Source organism: Podarcis raffonei, chromosome 13 (assembly GCF_027172205.1).
Source record: "Podarcis raffonei isolate rPodRaf1 chromosome 13, rPodRaf1.pri, whole genome shotgun sequence".
Lineage (NCBI taxonomy): Eukaryota > Metazoa > Chordata > Lepidosauria > Squamata > Lacertidae > Podarcis > Podarcis raffonei.
Window position 1 is genome coordinate 40428480 of NC_070614.1, and position 17188 is coordinate 40445667.

Below are 17188 nucleotides of genomic sequence, written 5' to 3' on the forward strand. Positions count from 1 at the left end.
CTCCCCAGGTGGCTTAAAGCATCCACCAGCCAGCAAAGCCCAGCTGGAGGGAGGAGCAGCCACGGAGGAAGGTGCACCCTTTATTAGAGCTCCCCTTCTCTTTTCCTGCAGCGATCTCCAACATCTTCAGGAACCACCAGCCTGGCTGGCAGAAAGCTGGGAATGCCGCGGTCGCTCTGTGGTTTTAACTCTTTGCTCTCCCGCTTTGCTGCTGCTGATGGTGGTTTTTTCTTAAGCATGATGTTTTGCAGCAAGTTAGCAGAATGCCCTCTTGTCGCTGGTCAAGCCAGAGCCCCATCTAGCCCAGCACCCCTGTTCTCATGGGATGCCTTTAGGAAAGCCAGCGAGCTGGCAAGAGCGCTCCCCCGTCCCCGGCGTTGTGATTTCTAGTAGCTGGTATAAAAGAAGTCAACAGGGCTCTTTGGAAATTATTAATTGATTCCTTATTTCCTTTGACAATTTATATGCCGCTTAATTACAATCTGATGCAATGCAGCGAAGAGTTAAAATTATAAAACCAGACTTCGGTTAAAATGCATGCTGGAATAAAAAAAGAATTCAGTAGGTGGGGCTGACTCACCACATCTGGAAGGGAGTTCCATAATATGGAAGGTCCCATATTATTGAATGCTTGCACCTGGTGGGTACAAGCTGTGCATCTGAGCCAGGAGGGAACAACTTCCAGTGACTCCCCTGGAATCAGGTGGTCCCTGAGGGATCCTTCGCCAAAGTTGTTAAGAACCTTGTAAATTAATGCAAGGACCTTGAACACAATTAACTCACCAATCTCTGGTGATACTCTGGCTATTTTTCTTCTACCTTACAAGGTATAGTCACTTCCAATTAGGTGAGGGATGGAAGAGGGTTGCTCCAATTTTTCCCTTAAGGCAACAGGGCAACTTCTTTGGACATGTAAATTATGCTACTTAGCTGGCCAGCTAAAGCAATTATCTTACAAAGAAACTGGACACAGAATCACAAGCCTTTAAGGGTTTCATGGATAAATCAGACTTGACCCACAACAAACCTATAAAAATATATTGCTATTTAGGTCAGGAATAGCCAGTGTGATGTTCTTCTGATGTTTTTGGAAGACAACTCCTATTATCCTTGGCCTTTAGCCAAAATAGCTTGGACTGATGGGAGTTGTAGTCCAATAACATGAAGTGCAGCTCTACATATAAAGCTTCCTCAGGTCTGACCCCAATACATTTCCCTTATCTATCTATCTAAAAACAAGCAGGAAACAAGCAGGATACCATATTTGTGATGACAGTGTCGTTTTAATTTTGAATTTCTTTCTTCCCGTCTGCTTCCAAGAGAAACACAAGGTCAGCTTGCAAATGCAGTGAGTTCACGTCACTGCACAAAAGTGGTATTGCAATGCTGGACTCAGCCATAAATAATCCCATATAGTCATTTCTGTCCTGCTATTATTTCTCTGCATCACCTCACCACTGGTCGCCAAAGTACAGGAAAGAGGAAGTTTAATTTTTCATATATCTGTATTTTTAAATAGCAAGGAAGTTTACCACAAGCGGATGAATGACAGACTTCTCCCCCAGGGCTATATTTGGTCAGACTAATCAGCTTGTGTCTATTTCTTTTGCTGGGTGAGGAAAATAAAGTTTCTAGCTCTCACTGATGTGTCACTTCTGCCAATTTTAGATGATGTGTTTTTGGCAAATAGCCCTTAAAAATTTAAGTCCTAGAGGAATATGGCAAATGCTTCAGTTATCCCTGTTTATTAGGGACAGTTCCTATCTCTTCCCTGTCTCGGGCAAATCACTGTCCCTGATTTGTGTGTTTATGCCTTTTGACAATGTCTTGTTAAAATTTTGTGAGCTTGAGTTGCTAAAGTTATTACTTTTCAGGAGCCAGCTCCCTTTCTAGAGTCCTCTTATAAGTTAAATGGAGGCGTGCATTCTACTGTGGTGGGGATAACTTTGCTGCCACTGCCGCAGTGACAGTGACGGCTGCAGAGCACTCCTTGGAATCTGGATGTACTGTCTCCTCGGCAGCCCCTCCCTAAACCACCTCTACAGCAGCCTCCTGGTGAACCATTGTTCTAAACCTTGTTCCCGATGTAGCTCTTTAGTCCTCCCTTGTTCCTGAGGTAGATCTTCACTCCATTTTATGGTTCATCTCAGGTGCCAAAATGTCTTGGCCCAGTCCTGCTGGTTGGGCTGCTAGAAGGCCACTGGGACATGACAATTGAGCCTTCCAGCTACCCTTTCCATCATGCATCTGTATCCCTGCTGATTCTGAAAGGTCTACCAGGATAGTGGGTCTGCCTTAGCAGCTGACCAAGAGTTGTTATATTCTCTGCCTGGATTGCCCTTATGACAACGTTCAGGTTTATGTTTTTCCTTTCCAGATGACAATAATGTGCTAGCATTGGGGAAACATCAGGACACAAACTAAAGCAGAATAAATCCACCACTGATGCACTGTATTTGTCAGAAACCTTTGACAGAATATACCAATCTGGAGAAGCTCTTAAGGCATTCTGGGATACATGGTTTATTTACATATAGATTCGGCATAGATTCATGGCATGCTTAACATACCCTGACTGCCACCAGATTTTGGAGTGAGGGGGAAGGTTTGCACCCCAGTGATGTTTCAAGAGCTGCGTTTTACACTCTGACCTGCAGCCCGACTCTTGTCTAAACCTCTCCCTGCTGTAGCTTCTCAATATGCTATCTTTGCTCACACAGACTCAGTCAGCACATTTCAGAGCTCAGAGGAGTGAGGGATAAAGCTTAGGCCTCTTTCCAAAATGCTCTCCTCTTCCGAAAGAGCTAGAGGCAGCAACCTTAGTAATGTGGAAAAGTATTTTGCCACTTTGCCAGGCCACCAAAGTAATCCCGGTTCTCTTAGCAGTCTCCTGTTCAAACCATCAAGTGTCATGAGGTTGAAAAAGACCCTAAGAACACATCTAGCCCAGCCCCTAATCCCATTGCAATCACGTTATGGATAAAGCCATAAAGTATGTTGCACATTAAGTAGGAAAAGGACACCAAATTGCCTTTAAAAAGGTGGCACATTTAATGGATAGATCCTAGGGAGCAAATGTTTCTCTCCTTTTCTTTAAAAGGCAAAGAAAAGGGGGCACAGCAGTTAGATGTTCACGAGACAAGGAAGTGGGTTTTAAAGCAGCCAAACCACTGCGATGTGGCTTGTATCAGCCAGAATGTGCACTTATGGGCTGCAGCCACCTGACAACATCGTGAGCAAAGCCACAGCAGCGGATCGTGTGAGAGAGATGGGAAAGAGCTGCAGTATTGAGCAATGCTTTAAGAAGCAAAAAATATTTTTATGTAGCTAATGGGAACTTTGCAGAGGCAACTATTTTATCATGCTCAGTCCTCACTCTGTTGCTGCAAGGGTCTAATGCAGGCATCTGGCTTCCATTTCAAGGAAATTACATTTCCCCAATATATTTTGCTGGGAGGACCTGTTCCTACAACCATAGGAGCCGACTCCTAGGGGCCGAGTCCCTTCAGACCCCCAATAAAATATTTAACGGGGCTGCCCACCCCCAAGTTGGTGGCCATTACCATTCAAATGGTTGTGTGTGCTGCGTCTTGTGATTGATTATACAGAGCGGGGCTTCAAACCCCACCTCCAATATTTTATTCAAGTGCACAGGGGCGAACAAAGGCATCATGACACCTGGGGCAGGGCATTGCTACGTAGGGCGCATGTGCGGTGTCCCTACGTATGACGCATGCGCCATACATAGCGCTGCCGCATATGTGCTGTACATAGCGGTTTGCTGGCAGCACCACTTCAGCGCCGTACGGACGGTGCCAGGATCCTCTGTTCACAGCTGCAGCCACGAACGGAGGACCCTCCACATGTGACTGCGGTGGCGCAATGGCTGCTCGCACTGCCACAGCGGGGCGAGCCCTCACGTGCTGCCTTCTTGTCACCCCCCCAGACATGGCACTGGCGGCACACCTCCCCCCGCCCCCCCCCATTGCGACGGCACTGCAAGTGCAACTGCTTTGGTTAGTTACGCCTACAGTGGTACCTCGGGTTAAGTACTTAATTCGTTCTGGAGGTCTGTTCTTAAGCTGAAACTGTTCTTAACCTGAGGTACCTCTTTAGCTAATGGGGCCTCCCGCTGCTGCTGCACGATTTCTGTTCTCATCCTGAGGTAAAGTTCTTAACCTGAGGTAATATTTCTGAGTTAGCGGAGTCTGTAACCTGAAGTGTATGTAACCTGAAGCGTATGTAACCCGAGCTACCACTGTATTGGCTTTTGCCTATGGTATTTTTAAAGGTGAATGAAAAATCAGGTGACTAGCAGTCAGAAAGCCTTCAGTATTTCCTGCCACCTGGTGAAATGTGTAGTTCTGTTTCTCAGCTGTGAATTCCCCTTCTCTAGTGTTGGCGTGTGCATATTTCCCAGTGGTTTTTTTGGTCACATCAGGTGTGAACAGTCCATGTGAACAGCAAGGCCAACAAACCTTGTAAAGTTTGTAGTGCTAAAATTTATAATACCACTGTTTCTGCAGCTTTACTTAACCTTCATTAGAGCTAAGGTGGTTATCTGTGATAGGTGGTTGTCTATCTGGAAAAGATAGAAAGTTTTGAATCAGCTGCTGTACCCTTGGCCCAGAAGCAGCAGTATCTTGACTTGGGATGATTGATCGCTGGGTTTGTTTGATTATTATTTTTTTGCAAGAATCAAGACTTAGGATTTTGCAAACCTTAGCAACAAATTGAGAAGAGGAACATAATCCTTCTGCTTTCTGTTTGTTCCTTTAATACTTTTGTGGGGAACCAGAATAGAAAGGGCAGCTGGAATCCAAGGACTGATTTGGGCCACTTAGACACACAAAAGTATCTGTTGCATCATTTCCTTATGTATATTGTTCCTCTCTTTCAATGAGTAAAAGGCATCATATGTGGTTCTTCTCTATTCCCCCAATTTTATCTACACAACAACCCTATGAGGTGGGTGAGGCTGACAGGTAAAGCACTTTCTTCAAAGGTTCAAAGTGGATAGCAAGGTAAATAGAACTTTCGGGAACCAATAAAGCTTTTCATCTTCTTTCGTATAACACTTAGGTTGGAAATGTAGCAAACACAAAAAAAACCTCACTACTGAAAGCAGGGTGAGGATTCAGTAGTTTTCCCTGGCACATTTTTAATACAAACTACATTTCCTTTTTTTTTTTTTACTGTAGTATTAATTTCACAAAATGCAAATGATCTTGTGTGACTGCCATGATAATTTAGTTAGAATATTTTAAGGATGTATACAGTCGAACTGGCCTAAGCTTGGTGTGGAGTACACAGGTACTGATTGCTCTGTTTAGCGACTAGAGGAAAGTGGCAAGCCTATGTAGAGTGATCTAAGCATAATGTCACCCAATCTGAGGGAAGGGAGATAATAGCTCATCTGCCAGTGACTCTTATGAATGAGCACACATTAGGAAATATTCTGGGGGTTGGGTGTAGTGATGGAGAGATCAAGATGAGTGCCCCCACTTCATCACACAGCAGCTCCCATTTCAAAGAGAAACTGCTATAAATAACAAGACTAAAAGTTAACATGAATAATGAAAACCTCAGAGGAGCTCCTGAAAATTTGTCCGATTTAAAAAACAAATCACTTTGAAGGTAAACCCCACTAGAAACTGTGGTGGAATCTCCACACATATAAAAACTGTTCTGAAAATGCTTTTTTAAAAAGCGTTTTAAAAAATACATTGAATTTTCCATAAGGCTCACCGGAGTCATCTAATTTCACAGTGTATATTGCACTTAAAACACACTTAAAACATGTGGGGGTTTTTTGCAGCTGTATAGCTGAGTCCTGTATCTGTGTGTGTGTGGTTCTTTCTGCACTATACAGTGGTACTTTGGGTTACAGATGCTTCAGGTTACAGACTCCGCTAACCCAGAAATAGTACCTCAGGTTAAGAACTTTGCTTCAGGATGAGAACAGAAATCATGCAGCGGCAGCGGGAGGCCCCATTAGCTAAAGTGGTACCTCAGGTTAAGAACAGTTTCAGGTTAAGAACGGACCTCCTGCACAAATTAAGTTCTTAACCTGAGGTACCACTGTATATTCAAAGCAGCATTATACCGCTTTAAACAGTCATGGCTTCCCCCAGAGAATAATGGGAAATGAAGTTTGTTAGTGTTGCTGAGTTATAAGAAGACACATATCCCCTGCACAGAGCTAAAGTTCCCAGGAATTGTAGGGTTCTTTGAGGGAAGCCAAAACTGTTTTAAGTGGTATGACACTGCTTTAAATGTATAGTGCATATGGGGCCTGTGTTATGTTTATGTGTGCATGTGTATGTATGCTGCAATGCCTACTCAGAGCTAAGTCTCATTGAGTTCAATGGGGCTTACTTCCAGATAAGAGAGGTTAGGATTGCTGCTTTAGGATTAGTTGCAATCATTTCCATATTATGCCTGTAGGCTTTTATGTGTGTTTGTAGGATTTCAGTTTGTGTGTTTCTGGGGGCAGGGAATGGGTGTCTAGAGTCTCCGCTGATAGCCCCTCTCCATGTTCTTTGAAAAATTCAAAACCCATTTATTTATTTCATAAAAATTTACATACCACTTGATTGGGGGAAAAACGACCCCTCAAATCAGTTTATAAAAAGCTGAAATGATAAAATCAGCAAAATTTACAAAACTTTAAAACATACTGTTATGAGTTTGTGGGGGACCAGATCCCCTTAAATACTTAGGTCAAATAAAAGTTTGAATTAATGTTTGGAGGGTTAATGTTTGGAGGGGACCTTAAGTAGCTGGCCTCAGCTTTCCCTGTCAGGGAACCACCTGGGAAAGAGGAACCATCAAGGGGAACCAAGCTAATAATGGCCAAGTCATGAACCTAACAAAAGACAGAAAGAGAAGCCACCAGCAAGTCTAAGACCATGTGCCCTGCACCCTGGGTAGTTAACACCATATATTTGGCATTTCTTTCCATGTTGCTGTTATCCCTATATGTTGGTGTGTGCAGTAGTTAAATACAGTGGAACTGAAAATGAATAAAAATATTAATGGGGGAAAATGCATGTGGTTTTTAAATGTGGGCAGTTTAAGATAGATAGCAGACCTTTTTAAAAATAAATTGCTTATCAGCTGCCCACCTCCTATGCTTTTCAGCAGCAGTCTGTGACCCACAGAAATTTAGTAGGTGAACCTTTGCTGATACGGAGCTACCATGGTTATTTGCAACCCACACCCTCAGAAATGTTGTGTTGCCAAAACTTTAATTTTGCTTCCAGGAAATACTGGTGACAGTTCCACAGCTTTGATAAAAACCAGCAGGCTTCAACATTGGACAGCTTTATAGGAAACAATCAAAGGCATCATTCTCTGTGGACCATACTCTCAGAGAGGAAGGATTAAGTGTGGTTTAAAACAATATAGCAGGTCTGGGGAACCTTTGGTCCTCTAGCTGTTGCTGAACCACAACCACCATCAGCCCCAGCTTGCATGGCCAATAACCAGGGATAATGGGAGTTGCTGTTGAGCAACATCTGGAAGGCCATAGGTTTCTCTGACCTGCTACTTAGTGATGCAACTCAACTATGGTTTGTTTGATTGACGTGAACCATTATATGAAATGGCTGACCGGGGAAGAAATGTACGCAGGAAGTCACTTATATTGGTAGAAGCCAATGGAGAATAAAGCCAGGTTGCTGGGACAGCACTTTGCCCTTCACAGAGGTACAATTCCCAGAGTTCCCTGGGAAGAGGGATTGACTGTTAAACCATTCTGGGAATTGCAGCTGTACAAGAGCAACAGAGGTCTGTGAGGTTCTGGTATATGATATTGTGTGTAACAGTAGTGTAACTGAGGTAAATGTAAAGGGAAGCCTGTTGGAAGAATTAAGGTGAAGTAAGGGGGGGGAGTGAGTTTGGAATGTTGGTGGTGCATGCTGATTGGATGGGAGTTTTGAAAAGGAATTTGAATGCTGGCAGTTGAGAGTCAGTTGAGAGTTCAGTTAAGAGCAGAATGAGGGTGGGAGGAAAGTTGGCAGTGGGTGTGAAGCAGGGCTGGTTAGTTAGTAGAGGAACCAGACATGGCCCACCCCTGAGGTGGGGTGAAGCAATGCCAGAGGCGGCAGGGCAGGCTGTGTGGCATGGCGGCAGGGCAGGGCGGCACTTCCCATTTCGCCTCAAGCGGAAAAATTGAATGCGCCAGCCCTGATAGGAACAGTAATATAGAAGCCAGTGCTGCATACGAAACAAAGCAATGAAAAAGAGAAAGAGGAATTGAAACCATATGCTTATGTTTAAGAAATTAATTGCATGACACTACCTACTTCTCATTTGGCTAGGCTAGGGGTGGAGTATTCAGATATATATTATCCGTGGTGGCAGAAGGAATAAAGGGGGATTCGTGAACTACCCATCCAAAAGCCAGCTCATAGGTGTACATCTTATTAAGAGAAAGAAGGTGGTGCAGAGGGTTGCAGGGACTGCCAGAGCATCTCATCGCACAGATGGGGGCTGGTGGCACAACAGGGTCTTCTAGCTACTCTTAGCAACTTTAACAAACGACAGTTCCCCAGATTCTTTGGAAGAAGCTGTTAATGTAGAATGCTGCTTTACTACTTTAAATGTGTGAGGCAAATGTGGCCTAAGGACAGGTCAATGTTCCATTCTGGGTAGGGGGTCATGGGCTGAGGAGTTCCAGCCCCAGTGGTGTGTGGGTGTGGGTGTGAAAGAGATAATGAGTATACAAAATAATATCCTGGAAGTCCAAGTTTAGTCTAGGAAGTAAGACTGGGCCAACTGGGGGTCAGGTTCCAGGAGTTCAAAGTCAATAAGCAGAGAAGTCCAATGGAACAAGGTCAGGCTGTCAGAGTCATAGCTGTCAACTTTTCCCTTTTTTAAAGGGAAATTCCTTTATTCTGAATAGGATTCCTCACAAGAAAAGGGAAAAGTTGACAGCTATGGTCAGAGTGCAGAGTTCACAGACAATTCAGGGAAGGAATACATCAAATTTAGAGAAGGCAAAAGAAGCAAAGGAGGTAACATCCTGGACAGCTCAGAATGTAAGTGAAGCCTATGTTTAAAAGAGCCCAGCCAGTTTCAGGAGCTATTGACTCCAGTGGCATTGGGGGTGAAAGGGATGCCAGCTTGGAGGGCCCAAATAAGCTCCCCCCCCAGTCAATCACATGATGCAGTGCATGTGACCATTTGAATGACAATGCCCACCAACTCTTGGGGGGGGCAGCCCTCTCAAGTATTTTATTGTGGGGGGGGGGAAGGGACCTTGTCTTCTAGAATTTGGCTCCTATGGCCGGGGGTTCTGTACTTTTGCTGAGGCCTCTGAGTCAGTGAGACCTTAGCCACATCCACACCTTAAAACCTATTCAGTGCACAATTAAAGCAAATGGCTTTCCCCAAAGACTCCTGGGAACTGTAGTTTACTCACCACAGAACTACAACTCCCTCCACAAACAACAGTTCCCAGGGTTCTTTAGCAAAAAAGCCATGTGCTTTAAAAGTATGGCATGGATGTAGCCCCCTGAGCTGAAGATGCACTGACAACACAGATTCTACTAGTGCTGGAAATTCGAAGAAGGTTTTTGAAGGCAACTCCTCTCCCCAGTCACCTCTTGCACATGCACATGCCTCCAACTTCTCCTCTTGACCTTTCTCTTACACAGCCACTTGTCCAGATGCTGGCTGCTTGCAGAGGCACACACCTCCAACTTCTCCTCTTGACCTTTTCTTCATATGGAGTGAAGAAATCTATCAGCAGCAACTCTCACCTCTCACCTCAAGCCTGTAGTTCAGCCTTCTCTGAGGCACTTTTTTCCTCCTCAAGCTCTCCCATGTCTTCCCCGCTAGCTGGCTTCTGAACAATCAAAGGCTCTTTCTACTGCACTGCTGACTGCAATTCTTTACAAGTTCTCCCGCTGCCCATCTGCTCATGCAGTGTTCCCTGGAAAGAGGGGTTGATTGTTAAACCACTCTTTGGGGGGGGGGGGAACAAGGGTCTCCTAACAATTCTCAGCACCCTTAAAAAGCTACTGTTCCCAGGATTCCTTGGGGAAAGATATAAAGTGTTTAAAGTGGTATGCTATCTAGGGCTTGCTGATCAGAAGGTTGGTGGTTTGAATCCCCATGACGGGGTGAGCTCCCGTTGCTCGGTCCCTGCACCTGCCAACCTAACAGTTTGAAAGTACGCAGTGCAAGTAGATAAATAGGTACCGCTCCGGCGAAAAGGTAAACGGCGTTTCCGTGCACTGCTCTGGTTCGCCAGAAGTGGCTTAGTCATGCTAGCTACATGACCCGGAAGCTGTACACCGGCACCCTCAGCCAGAAAAGCGAGATGAGCTCCACAACCCCAGAGTCGTCCACGACTGGACCTAACGGTCAGGGGTCCCTTTACCTTTACCTTACTGCTTTAAATGTACAGTGCAAATGGGGCTTAATATGTTTAAACTGAGATGGATGTCATTATATTTTTAATGTGAGCTTTTGATGTTTTCTTTTTCTTTCAATTTTGTTGTTAAACTTCCTGTATAAAACAAAACAACTAGTTGCATGTATGAGAGAGAATTCAACAAGCAGGTCCAATTTTTCTCATCCCAGCGTAAGCTGCCGTGGGTTTTAAAAAGCCTCCTTTTATTAACACGGCAGTTCAGGGCCCTCTCTTCTTTGGCCTCTGATCTTGCTGGCTTTCCATTTCGCTCATTTTCCCACCCCCTTCCAGTAGCCACACTTTCTGACTCACACAATCTGTTCTAGTCCTCCCCCCTCCCCTTGAGGGCTGGGCTTTCTTCTCAGACTCTGTATCAGATAAAGTTACACTTCTGTACTTTATGTATTCAGCTGTTTAGCTGCCAGTTACCTTCAAAGCAGCTCCATTGCCTGCTGGGCACCCTGCTTTTCTACTCTTTTCTCCACTGGTCATTTCATCCCAGTCTAAATAATACTAGGCATGGATCTCCCAGCACTTCTTTTTTACCTGGGCACAGGTAAGTGATAACAGCAAGGGAGTCTGAGGGTGTGAACTGGGGTGGGTGGGTGCTCATCCAAATCTTTTAAAAAGCAACCTGCTCGGTCCAAATTGAGATCAGAAAAAAAACCAAAGTGTATCTATTTCTTGTGAAACCTAGTTGCAAAACAACAGCCCTGTATGATAGTCAAAGTTATTGTCTCTTTGCATTCTACGGAAGCAGCATTAAAAAAAAGAAGCAGCTTCCTGCTACTTCTTTTCACCTGCTTGAAACGGCTTCATTGTTTGAAATAAATTTGCTCTAGCCTCACTTGCTCCACAAACACACAATTCACGCAATGACCGTGCTGCAGAGTAGGGGCAACTCTGACCTTAACTCTGTCCTTTGTGTGTTCTCTCCATCCAAGAGAGAAGCTATGTACAATCAAATGAATGGAATGTGAGAAAAACTGGGCAATTTTGATGAGAACTGGAAAGTTTTTTTTAAAAACAACAACCCAAAAACCAAAAATTGGCCCTGCTTGTAGCAACCTTTTGAGATTCCTGTAGGAATGTAAATTTGAATTACTGTAAATAATTTCCTTCAGCATGCATTCCCCAAACCAATTGCTTTCAGCTCCATGAGGACTTGCCTTTGCCTTTAGTATTTCATTGCATGCTCCAGGGATAACCAATATGGTGCCCTCCATATGTTGTTGGGCTCCAACTCCCATCAGTCCCAGGTAGCATCATCCCATGGATGATGGGAGTTGTTATCCAGCAAAATCTGGAGGGCCAACCATGCTGTTAACTGCCCTGCCTTAACACATTGTCTTCAGACTAGATTGAAGTCTGGATCTGAGCCTTGACTCAATTCCAATGCTGAGCAACAATAGTAATTGTTCTGGGTTAATTAACCTGGTGGGGTTGATTCAGATGCCTCAGACTTTTCCATAAGGACTTTATTATTCGTCTCATGACCGTTGCACCACAGCATACTATAACCAACTATTGGTATTCCTTGGATACAGATTTGAGGCTTGGCTGGAAAAACTTTGGGACTTGATTTTCATGGGCAAATTGACAAATGTTCTTTTGTTACAGATGCCTTTTATCCAACTTGATTTATCTTTATTTCTTACGTATCTCAAAATGAGCATGAATAGAGGCCTCCAGCATCTCATGGAGATCTATAGAAATAAACCTTCAACTAAGTATGTGTAATGATGACCTATCTAAACACCTTACAGCAGTAACTTTGATGTACTCTCTTGCGGGGTATGGGTCCCCACTTTTCTTGTTGTATCTGGAAAAGACAAAATATATTTTTTAAAAAATCAACCTGGAATGGGTTGTGTGTGTGTGTGTGTTTGTCTGTGTAAGTGGTGTACTGAGAGTCCCTTTAACTCTTGCAGTGCTGGTGTCGTGGTGTTGCGGATTTAGCGTGGATGTGGCTACACCAACCATCTTTCAGATAAGAACTCAGAGCTTTGGGAGCAGCATGGCACAGACCAGGAATGAGTAAGAGGAAGCTGATTCGGTGTCAGGGACAGGGTTACTGGGAACATAGGAGGAGGGCTCGGAAGGAAGATGAAAAAATGGCAAATGGCACTGGGGAACAAAAACAGCAAGGCCCTTAATTGGCAACACTTTTTGTATGCATTGTGACATTTTCAGTGGCCTGACCTGACCCCTAACTTCCTAGGCTTTCCTCCCTTACTTGCAACCTATATTTCTTCAGCTCCACCACCCACAGTTGCTTCATGTTTTTCCTTTTTTCCTGAATGACTGTTAAGATTCTTTCGTGCTATTCTGTCTATAGGGATGGATGAATCTGTTCATTTCAATTTCTGTTTCTCATTTCTTCAATCTTAAATTCTGTAGCAGTCTATCATCTATCTATCTATCTATCTATCTAATCTATCTATCTATCTATCTATCTATCTAATCTATCATCTATCTATCTATCTTCAACACTTTGGTGCAAAGTTCTAATAATCACATTTTCCCATGCAGCTTTGACTAATACTAGGAAACATGTAGTGCATTTGAACTGCATTTTCATGAATATGTGGCTTTTTATGCACACTTCCCCCTTTTATATGCATTATTGTGCATGTTGGGATAGATTCAACTAAATAGTTGACCTGGTGGGAGTCAGTGCAACAAGTCCTGATAGTGTGATGGTTCTTTCCCCTCTCTTCCTCCATACACCCCCCCATTGGCTCAGAGATGGGGTTGGAAAACCCCCAGAACAGTGTGTGGAGTGAGGAGAGGGGAGATTGTTCCATCAGGCAAGCAAAAATGCTCGCATTGATGGAGCACTAAGGAAATTAGTGCTACTTTGAATTCTACCCATTACTTTAATGGAGGACTGCATTGTGAAATTTTCAGACATGTGAATTGTGAAGGATAGCTGTATTTCAGTCCATGTATTGGTTCAAGAAATGTGAATTAGGTCATTTCTTATTAAAATGCAAATTGAATGTAATTTCTCTCCCACCCCTACCTGTATGCATGGACCCCCCCGCCGCCCATACTTCCCTCTCCCTCCCAAGCCCACCGTGTCTGAGCAGCTTTTGGCCTGATGCCTTAGTGCTGTTTTTCAGCTGAAGGAAAACTGAAGTAACTGGTTTGGCTCAAGTTCATTCTTTGTTTTCTTGGCTGGCCACTCCCTTCTCTCCCTTCTCTCTTTGTTGTCTCGTGAGCTCCTTTTGGCAGAGCACTGTCTTTTCTTTCTTTGCTTAGGGCAGGACTGGGGAACCCATGGCCTTCCAGATGCTGCTGAACTATAACTCTCAACAGCCTCCATGAAACATGACCAATGCTCAGTGGTGGTGGGAGTTGCGGAAACATCTGAAGGGCCAAAGGTTCCCCACACCTGGCTCAGGTTACATCATAAAGTGTCACTGTATAGATACTAATCACCTGCCTATTGCCCCCCTCACCTCAGGGTGCTTGTCGGTGCCCCACTTCAGCATGGACGAGTGAGCGAAATTGGTAAACTTTACCGGTGCACCTACAGTTCAAGTGCCTGTACGGAGATTAGCATCCAACGTAGGTAACTTCTAAGTTTCAAATGAAGCTGGTCCTATCTGGGAAAAGCCAAATGGTGGTCCAGGTTCAGAGAGAGGGGAGAGGGAGGTATGGGGTCAGGGTAGCCTGGGCTTGTGGTCGCTGTTGAAGGAGTGAGTAAGGTTTTTTTTTTACAGAATTTGGGACTGGATTGTCTGAGAGAGGTAGGATGTCTGAGTTTCAGTTCAAGAGAAGTGAGTGGGAAGCGACAAAGAGGAGGAAGTGAGAATAGTTTCTAAATTGTAAGGCTATAGTAGCCTGAGGTCAGAGCGAGGCTTCCCTACAGATCTGAGATTGCTATAAAGCTGCCTTTGCCAACCTGATGACCACCAGATGTTGTTGGACTCCAATGCCCATCAGTCCCAATCAGAATTGTCAGTGGCCACAGATGACAGGACTTGCTGCCTAACAGCATCCGGAAGGTACCAGGTTGTCTCCCCCTGTTTATCTCTGTTTCCACTTCCCCATGCCCTCTGTTGTTTCCCTGCACCTGCTTTTAGACTGTAAGCCCCTTAGGGCAAGGACCTATCAATCCACCTCAGTACTGTCTGGTAGCTGCTGTACAGGGTTTCAGGGAAGGTTCTTTCCTAGCCCTACCTGGAAATGCTGGGGATTGAACCTGATACCTTCTGAGTGCAAAGCAAATGCTCTGCCACTGAGTTAATATAGTTGTTCTTCTCCCTTCTTAATGATTAATAATCTCAGCATGATTACTATTATTTCTTTCAGGGCCTATAGATGCTGTCAATATGTCCCTTGGTCTGTCCTTGGTTGCCAGGGATTTTCAAATCTTGGTAAATTCTTCTCTCTTTCTCTCTCTTTTTGGCACTCTGGTGGGAAATCGGCATTGTTGGAGGGAAAGAATTGAGTTTGAATGGGCCCAGATTAAAATCCTCTCCTAGTCAAATAGCATACTCAGCAAATTTGAACATATCATGAAAACTCCCTCTTTGTTCACTTGAAAGGTGTGCGGCCCCACAGTACACAGGGCCTGTGGAACAAACATGTATCTGAACGGCTACTGTTTCCTTCTGGATCAAAAGCTCCAAAAGTTCCAGCAATTTCCAGAGATCTTACCAGGTGAGACTTTGGGATGAGTGAATCTGTCAATTGGACTCTCTTGGACTCTCTTGGACTCTCAATTTGCAAATTTTAAGTTGAGTTCTTCTTATTTCCATAGTGCGCTCTCTCTGTGTGCGTGTGTTTGCTTGTTTCAAAGTCCTTATGAAAAAATTTCAGCATTTTAGCATGGATTTCTCCTAATATACAGTGGTACCTCGGGTTAAGCACTTAATTCATTCTGGAGGCCCGTACTTAATCTGAAACTGTTCTTAACCTGCAGACCACTTTAGCTAATGGGGCTCCTTCTGCCGCCGTGCCGCCGGAGCCCGATTTCTGTTCTTATCCTGAAGCAAAGTTCTTAACCTGAAGCACTATTTCTAAGTTAGCGGAGTGTGTAACCTGAAGTGTATGTAACCTGAAGCGTATGTAACCCGAGGTACCACTGTACACATTTTTGCAAGCAATTTTACCTATTTAATGCATTTTACATGTTGTTTTCATTCATATATGTATTTTTATGCACACTTTCCCCTAATATACTGTACATATTTATGTACACATTGCTTGGTTGGAGAACTGCACTGCAAAATTTGGAGAAGTGCAAGTTTAGAAGGATGGCATGTTTTGGTTTGCAATTGTTTCAGGAAGTGAAAATTAAGTTGGTTTGCTTAATAGTGATCACTCCTAGGAAACTGTGCATAGGATTGAAATTGTGCTGATCCTAATGAATTGGGTATTAATCTATGTATTGTTGAACTTTGGTGTACACATGTGTGTGTGTAAGAATGGATCAACTCAGCTGCCTGCATTTTTGGACTCTCCTTTGAGGATTTCATAAACTCTCTTTGGCGGTGTGGCTGTGGGGGGCTGTCATGATGAGCTTTCAGAATTTACCACCACACCACTGGATATAAGGTAGATTGAAATGTTCCTTTATGTATCCCCCAGAATGCACTACCCACCCAACAGATATTGTGTTCTTGATTGATGGCTCAGGCAGCGTCAGTAACCAGGACTTCGAAAGAATGAAGTGGTTTGTCTCTGAGGTCATCAAGAGGTTGTCTGGCAGGAACACGCGGGTAATGGACACGAGGGGGGTGCTGGAGGGCACCATCATGCAATCTTATTGTGTTTTGGGAGGTCAGTCCTTTCCTGGGGGGAGGAAGACAAGCACTGGCCCCAGGTAGGCACCTTCTGTTAGCTGTGGGTATTGGCAACACTTCAGTTCCTCATATAAAACCTACATTCCTGGCTCCACCAACTAGTAGGAGGGCTTTTGCAAGTGTACTAAATGGATTATTTTAAGCATGAGAGTTTTTTTGTGAGTGCAAAGCACTCACCCACAGATAAAGCTGCCTGCTGCATCTTTGGATAAATCTTCATTTCAGTCTTGGCTCCTTCCAAAGGTTTTTCCGTTGCACCATTGGCTGGCTGTAGTTACATCCACCAGTCAGTCCCGGTGCAGAGGCACAGCAAATCTCTCTCCTTGGAGAAGGCTGTCTCTTGCATATCTGCATGAGTTGCTAGTTTGAGTTTGTGGTTTTTAGGTGGGTTGAGGAGTTGTAGCCAGAATAGTGACATGTAGAAACATATTGGCAGTGGGCTCTTTTGAGAGCAGACAGTTTGTTTCCTTACTCTAAATGTAATCCTTTTGGGGTGTTAGAGTGAAACTGTGTCTCCAATTTTATACAGAAAACAAACTAGGTTTGGGACGTGCCTGCTGTGTGCAGACACATAACTTAAAAAGTGGTTTAGAGAATTCAGAATGTGCTTTGAACTCTGGGTGAGATCCAGTTAGTCATGCTCAGAGTAGACTCATTAAAATCAAAGGATCTAAGTAGCATGCATGGCGTTGCATTGCATTCTCTTTTTAATGTTCATGTGGCTGTCATATGTTATCAGTGAATTGAAAGCTGATACATGCTAGAGGTGCATGCCAGATGATCTGTCACTGCCACATCTTTACCCCCACAATTCTCATGTTTGGGTTTCTTCCATCTTGATAGATTGAATGGGACCAGCATACAGAATTACTGGCTTCCTGATGTGACATTGAAATGTGTCTGCAGCGGCAAAACATCCCAGAGTTTCCTTGGCAAAGTTCATGTACAT

General features: G+C 44.1%; 1 protein-coding gene across 4 annotated transcripts in view; it reads left to right on the top strand.

Annotated features, from left to right (window-relative positions):
• The first annotated feature begins 8951 nt into the window (after positions 1–8951).
• Positions 8952–17188, top strand: part of LOC128400855 (integrin alpha-X-like) — a 30192-nt gene continuing 21955 nt past the window's right edge. For 2 of the 4 annotated variants that reach the window (XM_053363462.1, XM_053363463.1), the window contains exons 1-6: positions 10792–10979; positions 12355–12460; positions 13893–13996; positions 14744–14808; positions 14980–15094; positions 16025–16155. In XM_053363462.1, coding sequence (XP_053219437.1) covers positions 10943–10979; positions 12355–12460; positions 13893–13996; positions 14744–14808; positions 14980–15094; positions 16025–16155 — 558 coding nt within the window. In that variant the 5' untranslated portion in view covers positions 10792–10942. Of the gene's footprint in view, positions 9045–10791; positions 10980–12354; positions 12461–13892; positions 13997–14034; positions 14437–14743; positions 14809–14979; positions 15095–16024; positions 16156–17188 lie in introns of those variants that run through there. The other 2 variants (XM_053363464.1, XM_053363466.1) reach the window with 2 other exon arrangements.